The sequence below is a fragment of the Triticum urartu genome, chromosome 2A, assembly GCF_056163025.1.
Source record: "Triticum urartu cultivar PI428250 chromosome 2A, HENAU_Tu73, whole genome shotgun sequence".
In the NCBI taxonomy this organism is placed as follows: Eukaryota; Viridiplantae; Streptophyta; class Magnoliopsida; order Poales; family Poaceae; genus Triticum; species Triticum urartu.
The window spans coordinates 132,373,368-132,395,006 of NC_141874.1; the positions used below are offsets into that span (position 1 = coordinate 132,373,368).

A 21,639-nucleotide genomic window follows, 5' to 3' on the forward strand; every position below is an offset into this window, starting at 1 on the left:
TGATAAATCTCATCCAACCTATCACCGTCCAGCAAGCCTACGATGGAATTACTCATGCACGGGGGTGAGCATCATGAAATTGGTGATGGAGGATGGTTGATGATGACGATGGCGACGGATTCCCCTCTCCGGAGACCCGAACGGACTCCAGATCAGCCCCCCCCCCCGAGAGAGTTTAGGGCTTGGCGGCGGCTCCGTATCGTAGAACGCGATGAATCCTTCTTCTTTATTTTTTCTCCCCGAACACGAATATATAGAGTTGGAATTGAGGTCGGAGGAGCTCCAGGGGGCCCACAAGGTAGGGGGCGGTGTGGGCCCCCTGGCCTTGATTCTTTGCCAGTATTTTTTATTATTTCCAAAAATAATCTCTGTGGAGTTTCAGGTCATTCCGAGAACTTTTGTTTCTGCACATAAATAACACCATGGCAATTCTACTGAAAACAGTGTTAGTCCGGATTAGTTCCATTCAAATCATGCAAGTTAGAGTCCAAAACAAGGGCAAAAGTGTTTGGAAAAGTAGATACGATGGAGACGTATCAGTGAGTCATTAAGAATAAATGGATCTTCAAGAGGAAGACGGACGCTGATAGTAGTGTTACTATCTACAAAGCTAGACTTGTCGAAAAAAAGGTTTTGACAAAGTTCAAGGTGTTGACTACAATGAGATTTTCTCACTCGTAGCGATGCTTAAGTCTATCCGAATCATGTTAGCAAATTGCCACATTTTATGAAATCTGGCAAATGGATGTCAAAACTACATCCCTTAATGGATTTCTTAAAGAAGAGTTGTATATGATGCAACCAGAAGGTTTTGTCAATCCTAAAGGTGCTAACAAAATGTGCAAGCTCACGACCTTACTTGAACAGGATCTGTTCTATAGGCTCGTACTGCTGCATCCTTTACCAATAAGGAGGCAAGCACTTTAAAAAATGTGCAAGCTCCAGCGATCCATCTATGGACTAGTGCAAGCATCTCAGAGTTGGAATATACGCTTTGATGAGTTGATCAAATCATATAGTTTTATACAGACTTGTGGTGAAGCCTGTATTTACAAGAAAGTGAGTGGGAGCACTACAGCATTTCTGATAAATATATGTGAATGGCATATTGTTGATCGGAAATAATGTAGAATTTTCTGGAAAGCATAAAGGAGTTTTTCAAATAAAGACCTCGGTGAAGCTACTTACATATGGAGTATCAAGATCTATAGAGATAGATCAAGACGCTTGATAAGTTTTTTCAATGAGTACATACCTTGACAAGATTTTGAAGTAGTTCAAAATGGAATAGTCAAAGAAAGAGTTCTTACCTGTGTTACAAGGTGTGAAATTGAGTAAGACTCAAAGCCCGACCATGGCAGAAGATAGAAAGAGAATGAAAGTCATTCCCTATGCCTAAGCCATAGTTTCTATAAAAGTATGTCATGCTGTGTACCAGATCTATTGTATACCCTACATTGTGTTTAGCAAGGGAGTACAATAGTGATCTAGGAGTAGATCACTAGACAGCGGTCAAAATTATCCTTAGTGGAATAAGGATATGTTTCCCGATTGTGGAGGTGACAAAAGGTTCATCGTAAAGGGTTACATCGATGCAAATTTTGACACTGATCCAGATGACTCTAAGTCTCAATCTGGATACATTTTGAAAGTGGGAGCAATTAGTTAGAGTAGCTCCATGCAGAGCATTGTTGACATAGAAATTTGCAAAATACATATGGATCTGAATGTGATCGACCCGTAGACTAAACTTCTCTCACAAGCAAAACATGATCACACCTTAGTACTCTTTGGGTGTTAATCACATAGCGATGTGAACTATATTATTGACTCTAGTAAACCCTTTGGGTGTTGGTCACATGGCAATGTGAACTATGGGTGTTAATCACATGATGATGTGAACTATCGATGTTAATCACATGGTGATGTAATCTAGATTATTGACTCTAGCGCAAGTGGGAGACTGAAGAAAATATGCCCTAGAGGCAATCATAAAGTTATTATTTATTTCCTTATTTCATGATAAATGTTTATTATTCATGCTAGAATTGTATTTTCCGGAAACATAATACATGTGTGAATACATAGACAAACATAGTGTCACTAGTATGCCTCTACTTGACTAGCTCGTTAATCAAAGATGGTTAAGTTTCCTAACCATAGACATGAGTTGTCATTTGATTAATGGGATCACATCATTAGGAGAATGATGTGATTGACTTGACCCATTTCGTTAGCTTACCACTTGATCGTTTAGTATGTTGATATTGCTTTCTTCATGACTTATACATGTTCCTATGACTATGAGATTATGCAACTCTCATTTACCGGAGGAACACTTTGTGTGCTACCAAATGTCACAACGTAACTGGGTGATTATGAAGGTGCTCTACAGGTGTCTCCGAAGGTACTTGTTGAGTTGGCGTATTTCGAGATTAGGATTTGTCACTCCGATCGTCGGAGAGGTATCTCTGGGCCCACTCGGTAATACACATCACTATAAGCCTTGCAAGCATTGTAACTAATGAGTTAGTTGCGGGATGATGTATTACGGAACGAGTAAATAGACTTGCAGGTAACGAGATTGAACTAGGTATTGAGATACCGACGATCGAATCTCGGGCAAGTAACATACCGATGACAAAGGGAACAACGTATGTTGTTATGCGGTTTGACTGATAAAGATCTTCGTAGAATATGTAGGAGCCAATATGAGCATCCAGGTTCCGCTATTGGTTATTGACCGGAGATGTGTCTCGGTCATGTCTACATGGTTCTCTAACCCGTAGGGTCCGCACGCTTAAATGTTCGGTGACGATTTGTATTTTGAGTTGTGTGATTTGATGTACTGAAGGTAGTTCGGAGTCCCGAATGAGATCGGGGATATGACGAGGAGTCTCGAAATGGTCGAGGCGTAAAGATCGATATATTAGACGACTATATTCAGACATCGGAATGGTTCCGAGTGATTCAGGTATTTTTCGGAGTACCGGAGAGTTACGGGAATTCGTATTGGGCCTTAATGGGCCATACGGGAAAGGAGAGAAAGGCCTCAAAAGATGGCCGCACCCCTCCCCATGGTCTGGTCCGAATTGGACTAGGGAAGGGGGGGCGCCCCCTTCCTTCCTTCTCCTTTCCCTTCTCCTTTTCATATTCCATATGGGAGAAGGAATCCTACTAGGACTAGGGAGTCCTAGTAGGACTCCACACTTCTGGCATGCCCTAGGGGCTGGCCGGCCTCCCCTCCTCCATCCTTTATATACAGGGGCATGGGGGCACCCTAGAACACACAAGTTGATCTGTTGATCTCTCCCAGCCATGTGCGGTGCCCCCCTCCACCATATTCCACCTCGGTCATATCGTAGAGGTGCTTAGGCGAAGCCCTGCGTCGGTAGCATCATCATCACCATCATTACGCCGTCGTGCTGACGAAACTCTCCCGTGAAGCTCTACTAGATCGGAGTTCGTGGGACATCATCGAGCTGAACGTGTGCTGAACTCGGAGGTGCCGTGCGTTCGGTACTTGGATCCGGATCGTGAAGACGTACGACTACATCAACCGCGTTGTGCTAACGCTTCCGCTTTTGGTCTACGAGGGTACGTAGACGACACTCTCCCCTCTCGTTGCTATGCATCACCATGATCTTGCGTGTGCGTAGGAATTTTTTTGAAATTACCGCGTTCCCCAATACTATCATGCATGTCAACGAGTTGCCAAGCTTGACATGCTAGGAGTGCTTGATTAAATAGCTTGTAATCACGGAATCCAAGACCACCTTTGCACTTCGGCTGCAGCAAATTATCCCAAGCCTTCCATTGCACTTTCCTACAGTCATTTTTAGAACCCCAATAGAAATTTCTAACCATCCTTGTTAGATCATCAAAACTGAAAACGGAAGTTTGAAGACACCCATTATATAAGCAGGGAGAGCTTGTGCGACTGATTTTATTAATACCTCTCTGCCAGGTCGAGATTAGGATTTATCACTCCGTGTATCGGAGAGGTATCTCTAGGCCCTCTGGTAATGCACATCACTATAAGCCTTGCAAGCAATGTGACTAATGAGTTAGTCACGGTATGATGCATTATGGAACGAGTAAAGAGACATGCCGGTGATGAGATTGAACTAGATATGATGATACCGACGATCGAATCTCGGGCAAGTAACATACCGATGACAAAGGGAATGGCGTATGTTGTTATGCGGTTTGACCGATAAAGATCTTCGTAGAATATGTAGGAACCAATATGAGCATCCAGGTTCCGCTATTAGTTATTGACCAGAGATGAGTCTCGGTCATGTCTACATAGTTCTTGACCCCGTAGGGTCCGCACGCTTAACGTTCGACGAAGAGATGTATTATGAGTTATGTGATTTGATGTACCGAAGGTTGTTCGGAGTCCCGGATGTGATTACTGACATGACAAGGAGTCTCGAAATGGTCGATACATAAAGATTCATATATTGAAAGGCTACATTCGGACACCAGAATTGTTCGGATTGTTTCGGATAAGTTTCGGAGTGCCGGGGTTACCGGACCCCCCCCCCCCCCCGGGAAGTTATGGGCCATAGTGGGCCTTAGGGGAGAGAGAGGGCCGCAGCCAGGAGGTGGCGCCCCCCCCCCCAAAGGGGAGTCCGAATAGGACAAGGGGAGGGGGCGCGACCCCTCATTCCCTCTCCCTCTCCCTCTCCTTCCTTCTTCTCCTAGTTGGACTAGGAAAGGGGGGAACCTACTCCTACTAGGAGTAGGATTCCCCACCTTGGGCGCGCCCCTTGTGGCCGGCCCTCCTCCTCCTCCCCTCCTTTATATACGAGGGAGGGGGCACCCCATAGACACACAAGTTGATATTTAGCCGTGTGCGGTGCCCCCCTCCACAGTATTACACCTCGGGCATATTGTCGTAGTGCTTAGGCGAAGCCCTGCGTTGGTAACTTCATCATCACCGTCAACATGCCGTCGTGCTGACGGAACTCACCCTCGGCCTCAGCTGGATCAAGAGTACGAGAGACGTCACCGAGCTGAACGTGTGCAGATCACGAAGGTGTCGTGCGTTCGGTACTTGATCGGTTGGATCGCGAAGACGTTCGACTACATCAACCGCGTTACTTAACGCTTCCGCTTTCGGTCTACGAGGGTATGTAGACACACTCTCCCCTCTTGTTGCTATGCATCTCCTAGATAGATATTGCGTGATCGTAGGATTTTTTTTGAAATACTGCGTTCCCCAATAGTCCAAAGCTCCCTTCACTTTTAATGCTTGCTCCTGTGTAGCTTCAAAGAAAAGTAAGGTATCATCCGCAAATAGCAAATGTGAGATCCCTTGTACTCTTATACATATTTTTATGGGTGTAATATTCCCAACATTGACCTCATGCTTCAAAATGGCAGATAGACCGTCAGCCACAAATAAGAATAAGAACAGTGATAATGGGTCACCTTGTCGTAGCCCTTGCGAAGGTGCAAACGAATCTAAGATGGTTCAGTTTAATTTAACTGAATACCTCACCGCCGTGACACATGCCATTATCCGGTCCACCCATCGACGAAAGAAACCCAACTTTTGCATCATTTACTTCAAGAATACTCAATCAACTCTATCATATGCTTTTGTCAGGTTCAGTTTATAAGCACAAAAACTCTCGGTAGGATCCTTTTCCTGCTTAATGTGATGAATGCACTTGAAGGCAATGAGTGCATTATCCATTATCATCCTCCTTGAAATAAAGAATTACAGGAAATCAAGGCAGGGTCCCACCTAGCCCTATCAAGATGACCATGCACCCAACAGCGACTTCCATGCTCAGGCTAAGGGGCCGTTGGCCCACACGCCGGCCCCTTCCAGCGCGAAGATGTCCTACTAAACCTACGGGCATAAACTTAAACAAGATATAGATACAAAATCATAAACCTGCAGACATTTCTTACGGGGCATAATCCCCTACTAAACCTCCTAATAATCTCCGATGAGTCCTGGTGCTATACAATCAAATAACATCACGTGAGACTGTAATTAGCAACCCGTAACTAACCTTCCGAGTGTGGCATTGCTCCTAAAGACAACCCTTACCGCATCACTTGTTAGAATAAAAATCTTAAAACCTAAAATTTGACATGTTTGCAGAGCAATGCTACACGAAAAGATTCTGAAGGACCCTTATGATTAGGTATTGTTTTCCCCAGATCAGGCAGATAATTACGGGATTAACGGGGATGCTTACTTGTAAAAGTCCGTAATTTTCGGTTTGCAATCTACCAAATGGCAAGCAAAGTCGTGTATCAAAACCCAAAACAAAATAACACTTGCAACATAGCCGGCAAAACCGAAATAACACCAGGGCATTTCGTCAACCAAAATCTGAACCCTCGGCCGACTGTCTGCCGTGCCGTGCCGTGCCGCCGCGCCGATTCCCAGCAAGATATAGCTGCGTGCGATCTCATCTGGTCTTGACAAAACGAACTAGGCTTCCTGATACGCCGGCCGCCGGCCGATCAGAGCCGGGTTGACCATACGCATAGTATGTGATAGATATTCAGCCTCGTCGCAAGATTCACAAACCCCATTACACTATCGATCGTATCCTCTCGCCCAAAAGCGACACGGGATTCAGGACCACATCGCGGCAGCTTCTCGCTACTTCTGGGCTCCATAATTTTATGCGTCGATCGGCCCGTCCGCCAATGGCGAATCATGAGTGTCCCTGCCCTGTCCAGGCAGAAAATTACAATGGAAATAGGGCTCGCAAGTTGCATCTAAACAAAGGGGAATAGCGAACTTTCGTCGAAAACAAGCAAGTAAACTCTATCTAGCCAGGCAATCTCCTGGTTTAACTCATCTCATTCTCTCCTCCTTGTGGATCCCTAGGATCCTTCCTTAACTAACAAAGACCACATGCCAGCAGCCAATCTCAAAACAGCCACACATGCCTGCTGTCGGTGCTGTAGTGTACTTGTACACTGCTTCTGAGCTGAGGCGCTGTGTATGGATGGAAAGATGGCATTGTGGAAATGCCGATTTCCCGGTTCAAGTACAAAATCGACAAGAAAGAAAAATGAGATTCTAGTTTTTTTTCTTCTTCAGTTGTGGATCATATGTAAGTGCTATAGGTTACTTGTTGCACCAGATTTTAGGAAATGCACCACATTGCACCAGGTTTTACACCCCCCAGTCCTGATTTGGGCTCGGTTCAACCCTTCGACTTGAGTGTTTTTTCATAGTTCTAAAAATGTGGATCAGCCAGCCATGTGTTTTAGACAAATACATGGTCCATCATGCATGGAATATACAGTAGTACTACTCAAAGGTATTCAAAATCCAGCTTGTTTTGGGACAAGCAAATGATGAGAGTGGGCATTTTCCCAATTTTTACCAGATACACTATGTACTGCTGTACTTTGCAATGGACTCATATTCAATTGACACATCGGCCTTTGCCAAAGGTGCACAGCGTTGCTTGGCGCCCACTCATGTGTACCTTTTTTTCCAGAGTTGGCACGGGCGCACACGAATGTGCCGGGGACCTGCCCCTGATCCAAATGCCAATGGAGATTTGGGATCGATGCAACCCCCGGCTCCAGGCCGGCTGGCCTTCCGTTTTCGGCCGCTTCTCATGTTCCGAGTACCCTAGTTGCTGTACCGTTTCTGTCCATTCATGGCACATACTTTCATTGCACCATGTTCCACCATGATCTTGAGATCGACCACATTGATTGATTAGACTAAGATAAAGTGCACATGAGGTTTTACTTTGCTTCACTTCACTAATTAGTAGGAATTACTGCAACATCTAGTATCCCACAGAGTGGAAAGGAATTTATATATAAGGGGAGTATACATGGAACATGGATATATCAGACCTCTGAAACAAAAATCAAAGGGAGTAATCCCTCAAAAAGAAAGGAAGGAAAGAGGGAGTAAGACTAGTTAAGCTGAAAACTGATTCCTCCTATGAACAGCAGATCAAATCTTGGCTTGTCGACCCGTTCGTTCAGTGCAACACCCTGGCGCATTCCATCATATGTCCTCCGCCTCATCGATTTGGCGTTCAACACGTCGTTCAACATATATCACCGGGATCATTACAGCGTCGATGGCATTATAATTAACATCCGTGTAATCTGCAAAATTTTACACCATCCAAAATTCAGCAGTTGGCACGATAACTCTAACTGTTGATGTTTGAAGGTCTTTAGGGTTAACTGATTGGTCCATGCATGCAATTCGATAGTACTGTGCGTATCAGTTATAGAGCTTACCATTTCACATCATAATGATCTTGACCTTGTGTGTCAGCTATCGCTTTACACCTCTAGAACAATGACTGCAAAAAAGCAAGAAATTACACATAAGTCCATGCTTATTATTAAGTACTACGTCCGCAAAGAAACGATTCGATTTTCCTGCATGCATGGGTCTGATTACACATGAGTGCAAAGTAGTAGTCATTCTAGAGATTTTAATATGGACTACATATAGATGTATATAGACGTAGTTTAGAGTGTAGATTCACTCATTTTGTTTTATATTTAGGAACGTAGGGAGTAGTTAAGTCTGAAGTGAAATTAATCAACTCTGGAAACTTACAATCTGAATCTGTTTTGTCCCACTTGAAGACATCTTCTCCGTAGTCATCCTCCTCCTCCTCGTGGTGGTGACCATCCATTTGGATCCTTCCCATTGGTTTGTCCTCCAGGTAATACTTCCTCGACGACGATGCCGCGTTGCTCTGGCGCGGGGCGCTCATCTTCTTTTGAAGCATCGTCTTAAACAACTACACATACACAACAAAAGTTAGGAAAACACACATTATTATTGCATGATCGCCCATGCATAAAAGAAACGTAATAATAAAACCTAGCTAGCTATGTGAACACTGGTTATTAAGATCTGCATGGTAATATATGTATATATCGAATATCACATGTGTGTTACCTTCTCTAGTTTTGTTTCGACTGGATCCTTGAGGCTGGGCTGCGGCGGGAAGCCGCCCCGGCAGGCGAACATGTTCTTGAGGAGGAACTTGAAGGACTTCTGCTTGACGCCCCCGCCGTTGCCGTTGGTGCTGACGAGGAGCTCCCTGGCCTTGCTGAGTATGATCTGCGTGTCCGGCGAGAACTCCCCGTTCTGCCCGCCATCGGCGCCCTGCAGCCTGAGCGAGAGCCGCCGGTCGACCTCGAGGCTGGAGGGGCAGTTGAGGAACCTGTCGAGCGGCAGGTTCTGCTCCTCGTCGCCGGCGCCGGCGGTGGAGCCGCGGGAGCTGGACTTAGACTTGGCGCGCCTGAGTAGCTTGTTCAGCGCGTCCTGCAGCTTCTTCACCTCCTCGATGGTGAAGTCCGGCACCGCCTGATCTGGCGCCGGCGCCGGCGTGGGCTCGTTGCCGAGGGTTCCGATGGAGAGCATGCTCCAGTCTCCGGGGAGTTCGTCGTCGGCCTGGCCGCGGCAACTATTCTCCCGGACCGGGGCATCTACGCACGTGAAACGCATGCATGAGCATCTACGTGCTCTTCAGAAAGCGTACGTACGCATGCATGGGAGTGAAACGAAACGAGTGACTTACTGCGAACCGAGCTCGCGCCCGCGGCGGCGGCGGCGGCGGATCGTTTCTTCTCCTGCTTGGTGTTCAGACGATTCTGCACCCAGTTGATGATCTGGAAGACGAAACCATCACAGTCAGCTGCTGCACTACTCATCAGAAAACAAAAGGAAGAAGAACTGTAAAACATCGTCAGCAGCGAGCTTACCCCCATCGATCCCTACTCTCTTCAAGCACAAGCTGCTGGCTTCGTCGGAGGGTCGGTGAATTACCCAGTGAGATTGGCGCAAGTACTGCCAGAACCGCGAGAATGATCGGTGAGCAGCTGATACGCAACTGTTTTCAGGTGCCCTCTGCCTGGCGATGAGCGAGGACACAACGCACGGGGGCTTCTCCTGCGGCCACTACTGCATGTATCGGGACGAAAGCTTGAGAGCTAGCGCGTCTAGTAAAAAGGAAGCGAGTGAGTGACTTGGATGGAGCAAGGGTCCCCTGCCCCCACGAATTAAATAGGGTGAGTGAGAGCGCTGGCGGCCGAATTACATCCGGTGGCAGGCTTACTGCTTGATGTATATATTACTGCAATAAGGGGAAGAAAAGGACAAACGGCTACCTACGTTAATCAGGCCAAATTGCATCCAGTTGAAGCATACATTACTGTTTTCAAGAATCGCCGTTACGAGTATACAGTGTATACTGTACTTTTCCTTTCTACCATATATAGACTAAGGCAGTGGTGGAAATGAAGCATTCGCGTTAAGAGGGAATCGCACAAATACACAACATTTGGGGCTGAGGTAATACAAAACCTCGACTCTAGGGGATTTTAACAAAAACCCACAATTCTAGGACTAGTCAGTAACAAAAAAAACAAATATTATGTAAATATTGTGCATTTGTGCAATTTGCTCTAGCGTTAATTAGGTGCAAGCAACGCTTGTTTGTCCCTATCTTATCGTGGGAGCTTAAATATAGAGGTGCTCTAACATTCACAATAAATCACGTGGATTTTTCGATCGAGCATGTACTCCCTCTCTTCTTGTTTGTAACTCCAATTTTATCAAATTTTAATCTGGAATTTAAATAGCAACATATAATTAATAAACCGCAAGGGAGGGAGTACACGAGTAGAAATATAGGATCACAACTCGGGGATATGATTGTGCCGGTTGTTTTCTCCCTATGTACAAATGTTGTGCTTACTGCTCCGTTCTGATTTTTTAGTGTGGAGTTTTTTTTGTACCCACATAACCACACTGCAACACGAGCAAAAAAATTGAAAGCACCATCTATACATGCCTCCAACTCAACCGTACACACCGCCGCCAATGGCATGCCACCTCCTCATTCGCACGCTTGTGGCACTTACCCGATTAATCCGCTGCTACCCACATCCCCCAACTTGCAAATCTCACAATGACATGCCCCGGCAGACGATTACCGGCACAGGCTACACTCGCACCACCCTACCCTCTCAATCTGTCATGACAAGCGTCCAGAGCCTCCCAACTTGCATTGCCATATCCCCCATCTTGTGCCGCAACTTACCGCTGACCACACCGCGCACCCCATGCAAATTCCAGCAGCATGTAGGTGATCGAGGGGAGGGAGGTCATTGGCAAGGTAGAGCCTGGCCCATATTCCGTTGAGGTCGGCCTAATCCATGTTCTTCAAATCAGTCCCTCTTTGATTCAAATGATTTTTGGAGGATTAGAATCCTTATAATTTTTTTGTTTGGTCGTTTGATTGAATCCTACGATATTTTTCATAAGGAATCATTTGTACTATATTTCATAGAAAATCTAGCATCCACTTCAACTTCTTTTAAAATATCCTTTGTTTTCTCTGTGATGCAATCAAACAAACTCAAATCATGTAGGATATGAAAGGGCATGGTAGTGTTTTTTCTTCTATCCCTGCATTTCTACAATCCCGCAAATTGAAGAGGCCCTCCATTTGGCATGGATTTAACCTTCTGGACTGGCCCATGGTTAATTCCTGCGTCTCCACCTCAGCCCCGTAAGAGTTTTCCATTGAAAATTTCCCGTAAGTGTAGGATCTCTCCTTCCAATATGATCATTGGATGCCATTGCGGAGTTTTAACGGTCTATGTATGTATACCCTGTTATAACGCACATACAAAATTAGCTGGTCAAGGTAAAAGGATCGAAGATCGTCCTTGAGAAAAGCACGCCCCATGCAGGCAGCCAAGAGACTAAAACCGATGGAATATGCACCAGCAGGTGCCCGGTGCCAGCAGCCAAGAGCCTGAAGCCCTGGAACCGAAGCGGGGCGTGCGGGGCGCGAGCGCAGCCGATGGATGAAACCGAGCAAGATCCGGGGCGCGCATACGTGGGCTCACACGGACCCCGCCATCCGGCCCCTAGTTTAACCCAGCCGCGCGTGGGAGATCGCGACGCCCACCATTCCCTCAAAAAATCTATTTACGCCCACTAAACTGTACCCCTCCGGTATTTAGGCGGAGGGAGGGCTTGCGGGATCGGAGGGGGGCTCGTGGGGACTAATTAATCACGTCGCAATTGTTAGCCCGGAGACTGATGGCGGCCCGGGCGTTCAGGGGGTTAATTAGGGGTAGACCGGTGATTAAACAAGCAGGTGTCAGCCCGACACGATGTGGTCTGGTCTGGTCGTGACACTTGGCGCCTTGGATCGTGTTGGATGGCCCCTGATTGGCCGCGCCACTCGCATTCGCCATGGACGGGCCGACGCACGCGCATATGTCATTTTCTCGACAGGAAAATTGGGCGCCGTACTACTGCTACTACGTGCTCCATGCCAAGCCTCTCCCACGCAGTCGCGCGCATCTTCTCCAAAAGAAAAGGCAGTTGCCCACCGGAAGAAGGTCAAGGAAACCATCTTCTCCTCCCCACTTGCCCCGTTGCACGTCCTTCTTGCGCATCGACGGAAAACATTTGGCGCCGATCTCCCAGGCATTGTGCTTGGGGGCGACGCGCGCACGTGTCACCTTTTTCTGAAATAAAAGGCTCCTGTGCTACTAGCCTACTATTACGTGCTCCATGCGGCCATGCCTCCCAACTCAAAGCTGTGCTAGAAGAAAAAATAACTGCTACTCCTCTTATACCATTTCATAATGTAAGAGCGTTTTTGACACTACAATCTTGTTCAAGTATAGACACGATGTTACTGTATGACCCTAGGGCCACAATAATTCGAAGATACAGGGAAAATGGGAGAGGTTTAACACACAGGTGCTAATCCTCTTATACCATTGACGGCAATGGCTAGCGATCCGCGTCGCATGTTGCCGCTCCGACACACCGACTGCATGCATACCGCCCAAGTGTATTATCGAAAACAATTGGACCTTAAACACTTCCAAGGAAGCGAGTCAAATCACAAGCCACATGACTTGGCAAAGGCGGCGTCTTCCTTGGGCATCGGCCAGCATCTTTGGCATTTTAAATGAATATAATAAAGCCACCGTTCTACTTCAAAAAGAAGTCTCTACCATCTGCTCTCTCCTTTTTGTACAGTACTTCTACAATATATAAAAAAGCTCATCCGACCATTTGGGCTAGTCCAAACTTACACTGACTATCCGAAGTTGTATCATCATGGACAAGTTGTACAACCAAAGACGGCCTGATCATTCTTGATCAAGCATTCTACACAGTATGACACCCACAGGCTTCTGCCCACTCTAGTTATGTACACACCCCGGGCTCTCACTACGACTCGGACCCTCCACAGCACACCTCCGCGCAGCACTCGTAGCAGCCGAGGCACGATAGCGCAGCGCAGATCTGTGCCATCAAGATGGCGCACTGGTCGTTCATCTTGTTGCACGCCTTGATGCAGCACATGCAGCAGAGGCAGTCCGCAACTCGGCCGCAGCACCCGCCCGCCTTCTTGAATATCTTCAACGTCTCCAGTGGTTTCTCGTCGCCGAAACATGTGAGGAGGTTTTCCCTGGTGGCTGCTTTGTCACCGAATCCAAGTTTTAGACCATGAAGCTGGAATCGTAATGGCTCATTGGCGCCTTTGTGTCCTTTCTGTTTCTGCTTGACCTGCGTAGTAGTGAGTGCACAAAGTTTTAGTTAGCAATCTTTATAATGTTTCAACAAGGCATCGACGAAAGAAACAGCGATATGCAATAGAGATCATCTCTAGGGCCAATCTGCCCTCGAAAGGAAAGAAAATAATATGTAGGACCTACTTTTTGTGCTGCATCCAAATTGGTTTGAAGTACAACCATGCTTGTGTACTCTGAAAGAACACTATTCTCTATGCTTAATTTTATCACCTGCAAAATAGAAGAAACGGAGTTACTCAAAAATTATGCAACCATATAATATCAATTGAATGGTTTCAAACCACACAATACAAGATGCTTTGAGCCATAAATGAACTGGAAACTGATCAGCACAAAAGCATACAGCAACAGCACATCTTTAAATGTCTCAGTATCAACAGCTTTTCATGGTTCTTCAGAACAGGGATGTAGACGAAATATCAGCAACTTGTCAAAAACCAATCAACAACCCTTTTACTTGTCTACTCGTATGATGCATGGAACAACTATGTTTTTGGTGCTTCTTCAACTTTGTGCACCATGATACGACAAGTTCTTGTTCTAGGAATTTCTATTTCTATTAAATACAACTCCATGCCCTGAAAGTTCAATGCAGGTTTAAAGCAAAAAAAGAAAAGGCACCTTTCTCTCCAATTGTTTGTCTGCAGAAAGCCATGCCTTTGCTGTGAGAAGAGCAATCTGCTGTGCTGCGAAAATCTGGAAACCATGAAAAGAAATGCAGAGCTTCTCAGCATTAAGTTAAGAATTAAGTTAAGTGATGGTCCTAAAGCATGAAATACCACTTGGCCAAAGATTTAAATCATCTTCACAGAATGAAGTTAAGAACTTGCACAAGTATCCTGATGAATCATAAGACAGATGTACAAAGTAGCAAAGTTTGAGCATTTTACGTTATCAAGAGGCATGTCCGTTATATGCTGGACCTTCAGCTCAATCGAGATCTCTGTCATGTCAGCCAAGTAACCTGTTGCCACAACTGTCTCAGGGAACTTGCCTTGGTATTTTCCAGATATACATAAAGGACACTGTGCTGAAATGTCTGGAATATATTCAGAATCCACCTGAACAGAATGGAAAAGGTACAGTAATAAGATCATCAAATATACTGCATTTCTCTGTCTGTACTTACAAAATTGTGTCCCACATCCCATCCAGCACTAACTATGTTATGGTGATATAGAAGATGATAAGCAGTAAGTACAGTCTAATCCACATCTGTACACTGCCTGGAAAAATAATCTGAACTGTATAATATAGAACACCGCAACATAGGGTACCTAATAAAGCATTATACTACCTACATTCCAAAACGCTTTTGGTAGGCTAAACTAACCTACCAAAACGTCTTATATTTTGGAATGGAGGTAGTATAACACAAAAACTGCAAAATGAAATTTACAGCAGTCGATAAATGCTAAGGGCATAGTTTCTTTTTTTATCATAAGCATCCTATAAATTCACAAAACCAAGTAACTTTTAGATCAATATGTACAAAAGGTGATGTGATTAACATGCAGACTCACTTCAAAATCATCGAGGTGTCCCGTAGCATCAATGGAGATGTTTGCCACTATTGTATTTGATGCTTTCCTGAACCACTTAAGTATTCGACTCTCAATTGATCCTGGATTAAAAAGAACAGGGAAAAGATACTATAATAAATATTTAGTAACTTGACTTCAATAAATCCTGCATTTATTGTTAATGCATACTCCCTCCGTCCGGAAATACTTGTCCTAGAAATGGATAAAATAGATGTATCTATAACTAAAACAAGTCTAGATACAACCATTTCTAGGACAAGTATTTCCGGACGGAGGGAGTACCAATAAACAGGTTGTTAAACTGTTGATTGCTGAAAGATGTATTGCACATATCTCCAAATCAGTGATATAAATAGGACACCCTCCGTCCCAAAAAGCTTGTCTCCGTAGCTACACACGTTTTAGTGTTAGATACATCCATATTTAGACAAATCTAAGACAAGCATTTTAGGACGGAGGTAATACTGTTATTAAATTGACACAACTAAAAATTAGATTAAATCACAGTCAAAGAGCATGGTAGGAATTAATTTTTTTAGTAAAGTTTGGCAGCTCTCAGCTTATATTGATGTGGTACTGAGGAGAAGATTGGCTATGTGGATTGCTTTTGTTCCCTTTAAGAAAAACTTGGCCTTACTTCAGGACTTGGGTAGATACATGGGTTTTTAAGTGGGAACATTGACGTACTTGTAATCAAATAATAATATCGAATAATATATGGCCATCACTCAAAACACGCAATAGAAAAAGGCTATACATAATACACAGATCAATTTTCTATATTCAAAGTTCATAAGGGCACATCATACTGTTTTCTAGTTCAAGTAAATGAAAGCAATGGGGTAAAAGGGGTGAGAGGTTAGTACCTGTCTCAAGTGCAGCATCAAAATGCCCCTTGCCAATTGATGCCACCATGCGCAAGAAATAATGGTTGCAATATAAACCTAACATTTTCAAGTGAGTGGGTTGCAAAGAATTAGAAAACAAACACACCATACTACCAAAGAACAAAATAACAAAAACAATTTTATGCAGGATGCATATAGAAAGATCAGATGCCAGAAAAATAAGAGACAATGGTTGCAATATAGAAAGATCAGATGCCAATAAGCTTAGAAACAATTTTCATTTTAGCCTGACAACTACTTGGATATAGTTCTAGAATTCAGGTACAATAAATTGTGTACTGGAAGGTGCTCCTTGAGATTACCTAGTCCGAACGTAGAAATTCGGGGAGATTTAGATCCTCTGCTGAGGAGCTCATTTTTCACAGTTTGGCAGATGTCATGCTCATCATCAACCGATCCATCAGTCATAAGAAAAATTTGTGGGAGCGCATCATGGGCACTTGACAATAATGCCATCGCCTTGCATGAGAAAAAAATGCAAATATGAAACAACAGGGGAGGGGGGGGGGGGGGGCTATTATGCCCATACACATTGGGATCTTATTCAAAATAATAATAATACCTCATTTAAAGGATGCATAATATCTGTGCCACCCTCAGCAACAAAGTTGTCGTTCATCCAATCATTCGCACTTGCTATTGCCTTTTCATTTACTTTCTCTAAACATGATGAGAATGAATGGAGCTCCTCATTAAATGTTATAATGTTGAAGTAATCTCCTTGCACAAGTTCAGAAAGAGCTGTAGACACTGCATTCTTCACATTCTCAAGAGGTTTCCCTTTCATGCTTCCACTTGTATCAACAACAAATACGACTGCTTTCTTGAAGACCTATTGGATTGCTCAGATGAGATAAACCACCAAAAGGCATATTTTGTGAAGCGAGGAGAAAATGAAATTCTTCTGAGTTATTATATGAAAAAAGCTACTTCAATTGCACCATTGTTTCTCATGCCTTCAATGATGTACAGTATCAAGATACCGAGGAAGCACTTTATTATCAGCATTTCTCTAGAGCGTTGGAACAGAATTGAATGGCAAATTAGAAATAATTCATGACCACAGTATTATCTTATCGCGGTATCATGATAACAGTAGTGTTGCATTACCATATGCCACAAAGGTTACTACAAGAGATCCCTGCCTTTAAGATAGAATATTTTCCATGTGCAGATCTCAACCAAGGAATGTGTACTTCATTATACTAAATGAACTATGGCACTGCAACAAGAAACCAGATAAAAAGCAGCTAACCTTTCTATTCCCACTTCCAGGTAAAATGAAAATGCTGAACGTATCTCTATCGTCATAATCCTGAGATGTTGAAGGCTGCACATGGATACCACCTGACAAGTCACCAGAGTAAACCTGTAGGAAGCCACACAAAAACAGTCAGCAACATTGCAAAAATGGACTGCTAAATACAGCGATGGATTAGTAATTTACGTTCATCATCCTCTACTAAAGAATAATTCCTTTAAAATGCCTGGAAAATCAGATATTCACAGTAACTAGTACATCTAATCCAGATGATAGCATGATTAACTCACACTGTAGGAAAATGTGAAATCTTTGTTTGACCAATTCTCAACAACTGCTTCATGCAGGAAAGACAATTTATCACCCTGCCTTGCCTTTTCCTGAAATAGCAGTGTGAAGAATAAACATTTGCAATGCAGACCAAAACAACATCTAGAAAATTATGTTATAGTTTATTACCTTCAATGAATGGCTTGTGCCCTGCAACAAAACCTCTTTACTGAATCCACTATTCACTGTCAACTGAATTTTCTCCCTCTTCATGAAAACTTTTGGTAATGGGTTGACATAGTATGGAAAACGGAAAGGTATGTCGACCGTGAATCGGCCATTATCATAGTGTAACTTCTGAGACCATCTAACTGTGGCTACAATATCTGCTCCACCTTCCACCTTTATTGATAAGATAGCAACAAATCAGCAAAGTTACAGTTTACAAAAATATAACGCATAACAGACAAGGAGTGTAAGTTTATATGTATATGGCAAGTACCTGTGGTATTGTCAGGCAAAACATATGGGGTTTCAAAATGCCTTTCATGGTATTCTCCATGGTTTGGTCTTCTACTTCGGTCACTTGAGTATTGTATGACATTCTTCCGACAGTGACCTCAGCGCCTAGAATTGAACCCTATTAGCCAAACCGTTCTTAGGTTGAGACCATCACAAAATATAATCACAAATATTCACCATAAAAATACACCGGCTACCCAATGCTTCACTTGATATTCTTTTCCTTAACAGTGGATGAGGAATAAATTATACAGGAGGCATCATGTGAGGATGAAAAGAAATCTAGTGAAGTTTCTGTATTATTTGTACCTATCAGGTTAATAAACTTAAGCAACCCAAGTAACTTAACAAGGAATCCAATGCTAGTGCAAGTGCTTGAGTAATAATAAACTTAATAATACACGTTAACCATCCGATATTAATAACTTTACTATCAACCTATGCCTGAGTGCAACTACTATACTTATTTAAGCCCTTATCAACCTATGCTACAAGGTAAGATAAACAGAAGCAACACAAATGCACTTAATAATACATGCTAACCATCCGAGTTTCATAACTTTACTATCAATTTAATTTCTATTTACAAGTCTTGTATATCCTAGCACATGCTGGAGTAAAGGCCAAGCAATCCAGTATGATGATATGCATGTCCAAATGAGATAATGCAGCATTTCCCGCACATACCAAGTGTGTTTGCCTCTTGAGAGACCAACATATCGCTTCCGGTGATTGTTTCCATTGGACAAAGCAAGGAACTACTTTCACTTGCACATGCAACACTAGAACATACTATTCATCGTTTATTAACTGAAGGTGTATCCCTTTTACTTGTCTAGAACTTACGAACCAAGCTATTGACAGTATCTAGAATTTAGCATCAGGCAAGCCAACGATTGCAATCAGACACCTTGACCCTAACTGTACAACAACTCAAGTCAAACGGACACAATAATACAGCATCACCAATCATGCCAACCCTCACCAAACTGAATCCTACTGAGACGAGCCAACAGAACAACACCAGGAAATTAAAAAAAATGCGATATGCCGACGACGACGGCAGAATCCGATGGCCTCACCTGTTCCCCCATGGGCACGACGAGCCTGACGTCGCACTCGCGGCTGCGCGTGATGCAGTGCAGCCACCAGCGGGCGCGCAGGGTGACGGCGGCCGTGTCGAGAGCGCAGTCGACGGCCAGGTCGATCTCCTTCATCTGCAGCGGGATGAGCGCGGGCGGGTCGAGGCGGCCGTAGACGTAGGGCTGGTAGCTGGGCACGTCGGGGGTGTCGACGGCGGCAGGGTCGGAGACGACCGCGTAGGCCATCGGCGCGGCGGGGAGCAGCAGCGCGGCGGCCGCGTCAGGCCCGCGCTCCATCCCCGCGGGCGGCCGCGGCGGGGGCAGCCCGCCCGGCAGCACGAGCCGCTTCGACAGCTTGAGCCCGTCCTCCACCGCGCGCGCGAAGTCCTCCATGGGGAAGGGAACGGAACGGGCGCCGCCGCCGCCGCAGCCGCTTAGGGTTTCGATGGGATGGGGAGACGGGAATGGGAGGGGAGGGGGGAGAAGGTCGTTTGATCTGCTGATGATGTGGGGGTGTGCGGGAGGCGATGGGCGGTGCGGCGGCGAGGGGAGGCGAGTTTTTATTGGGGAGCGTCGGGGGGAAAGGGGAGATTGATTAAGTTGCCCGGAGAGGGAAATGATGAGCTGGGAGGCGATCGGGCCGGCTGCCGAAGGCGGTGAGAATAAGGAAGGAGCCGGCGGCGTGGGTCCCCCGCTTCGTTTGATTCGTCGTTAACTCGTTCGTTGTCTCGCGGACGGTTTTCTCTTGCTCCGAACGGACTCACGTGAGCTGGTTTTCTTTTGGTTTTCAAAGCAAGGGTGAGCTGGTTAGTTTTCTTTCCAATATAAAACCGGGTTGGGGTTGTTAGTAACCTGTTAACCCGGTTGTTGCTGGTAACTTGTTGGTGGAGTTGGGATTCGCATCTTTGCTGAGCACTTGTGATTTCCTTCCCAATGTTTTTGTGCTACCTTGTTTTAAATTTTGAACGTTAGTGCTCAACAATGGCAAGAGGTTGGAGGAGTAAGCAACCATCTCTTTCCTTTCAATTGTTTTTGTACTGACTCATTTATGGTTCTTTTAGAGGACTCGTGTTTAGTTTGGATGAATAGACAAATCATCTTCCGGTCATCGCCGGGTACCATAGATATTGGGACTTCTGTTCAAGAATTCGTCCAATTAATCAGTTAACTTGCCGATTAATTCCTATTTGTAGGGTCACCGAATAGTCGATAAACTAAAAAATCATCTGATTAATTGATTAACTTGTCGATTAGCATATTAATCCTCTACTCGTAGGGTCACCGAATAGTCCATAAACCGAAAAATCGGCTGATTAATTGATTAACTTGCCGATTAGCATATTAATCCTCTACTCGCCAGCCAACCGAACAGCCACCAGTTAACGATTTCCTCAACGATGATTGGGACGTGGTGAGATGGTTCATAGATGGGGTAGTTATTTCAGTTTCATTTCAACAAAAATGGTTGAAAGATTGTAGTATTGTTCACTTACATGGTTACATTGCCACCTACACATATAAGAAGTTAAACAACTCACATCAAAGGAACATGAATAGTATAATTGCATTGATCTCTGTGACTGAATTTTCAATACAACTTAGCAATCCAAAGCTATGTCAATCAGATTTTGGTTTTATGATGTCGGCAGAAACTAGGGTGGAAAATGGAAGACTAACCAAGCATTATACATAATCTGTTGTAGTTTATTTGAAATGATAGTTATTTTAATTTAGTAGCCTTTTAATGACTTCTTTGAAAGAAGAAAATGTGTTGAGCGGCTTGGATCGATTAGATGTCATTGTCCATATGCTTGTCGCCTCCTTCGATTGCTACGAAATACCAGTACTCGCCAAAGATGAGCGATGGGTCATTTAGGCTGTGGAGCAGTGGCCTTGACACGTGGTTTTCCTTGCGTCGGCTGGGAAGACACATCTCTTCGAGGATGAGTTATACATTTTGATTTTTGTGCTTTGAATAGTTCATGCATGTGTCTATCGGTGTTTTGAAGATGAGCGGTGGGTTTGGCATCTTTGTTGAACACTTATGATTGACATCTTCGGGTTGGGGTTGTTAGTAACCTGTTAACCCGTGTAGTTAGTAACTTGTTATCGTGGTTTGTAGGTGGAGTTGGGGTTGGCATCTTTGCTAGGCACTTGTGATTTCCTTTCCATTGTTTTTGTGCTAATAACTTGTTTTAGTTTTGGAACGTTAGTGATCAACAATGGCAAGAGTTTGCAGGAACAAGCAACCATCTCCTTCCTTCCAATTAGTTTTTTACTGACTCAATTATAGTTATTTTAGATAACTCATTTTTATTTTGGATGAATAGGCAAATCATCTTCCCATTGTTGTCGGATACCATAGATATCGGGGCTTACTGGGATGGTTCATATGTGGGTAGTTATTTCAATTCGATTTGAACAAAAATAGTTCAAATGTTGTA

General features: G+C 44.3%; 2 protein-coding genes and 1 pseudogene across 2 annotated transcripts; 1 reads left to right on the forward strand and 2 right to left on the reverse strand.

The window, feature by feature from the left end:
* The first annotated feature begins 849 nt into the window (after positions 1–849).
* On the forward strand, positions 850–932 carry LOC125530198 (small nucleolar RNA U3; annotated as a pseudogene).
* A 6,859-nt stretch (positions 933–7,791) lies between these two features.
* LOC125528451 (protein NEGATIVE GRAVITROPIC RESPONSE OF ROOTS) lies at positions 7,792–9,995 on the reverse strand. The gene is made up of 6 exons (XM_087539724.1): positions 9,742–9,995; positions 9,558–9,648; positions 8,933–9,465; positions 8,585–8,771; positions 8,257–8,321; positions 7,792–8,118 (listed from the first exon to the last, which is right to left on the reverse strand). The coding sequence occupies exons 1-5, from the start codon at positions 9,745–9,747 to the stop codon at positions 8,302–8,304; spliced, it is 837 nt and encodes a 278-aa protein (XP_087395850.1). The 5' UTR covers positions 9,748–9,995; the 3' UTR covers positions 7,792–8,118; positions 8,257–8,301.
* Positions 9,996–12,903: 2,908 nt separating this feature from the next.
* Positions 12,904–19,836, reverse strand: LOC125528449 (uncharacterized). The gene is made up of 13 exons (XM_048692927.2): positions 19,196–19,836; positions 18,094–18,231; positions 17,781–17,993; positions 17,612–17,701; positions 17,316–17,429; positions 16,623–16,892; positions 16,363–16,519; positions 16,019–16,096; positions 15,132–15,232; positions 14,499–14,669; positions 14,230–14,304; positions 13,732–13,818; positions 12,904–13,582 (listed from the first exon to the last, which is right to left on the reverse strand). The coding sequence occupies exons 1-13, from the start codon at positions 19,586–19,588 to the stop codon at positions 13,244–13,246; spliced, it is 2,226 nt and encodes a 741-aa protein (XP_048548884.2). The 5' UTR covers positions 19,589–19,836; the 3' UTR covers positions 12,904–13,243.
* Positions 19,837–21,639: the final 1,803 nt, after the last annotated feature.

Excerpts from the sequence above, each read along its gene's own strand:
- LOC125528451 (XM_087539724.1), bottom strand. Across the intron at positions 9,466-9,557 it reads GGGCGCGAGCTCGGTTCGCA|ATGCCCCGGTCCGGGAGAAT; the intron begins GTAAGTCACTCG and ends TCACGTGCGTAG. Across the intron at positions 8,322-8,584 it reads GGACAAAACAGATTCAGATT|TCATTGTTCTAGAGGTGTAA; the intron begins GTAAGTTTCCAG and ends GCTTTTTTGCAG.
- LOC125528449 (XM_048692927.2), bottom strand. The coding sequence starts at position 19,588 with ATGGAGGACTTCGCGCGCGCGGTGGAGGACGGGCTCAAGCTGTCGAAG. Across the intron at positions 16,893-17,315 it reads CTGGAAGTGGGAATAGAAAG|GTCTTCAAGAAAGCAGTCGT; the intron begins GTTAGCTGCTTT and ends GCAATCCAATAG. Across the intron at positions 13,819-14,229 it reads ACAAACAATTGGAGAGAAAG|GTGATAAAATTAAGCATAGA; the intron begins GTGCCTTTTCTT and ends TCTATTTTGCAG.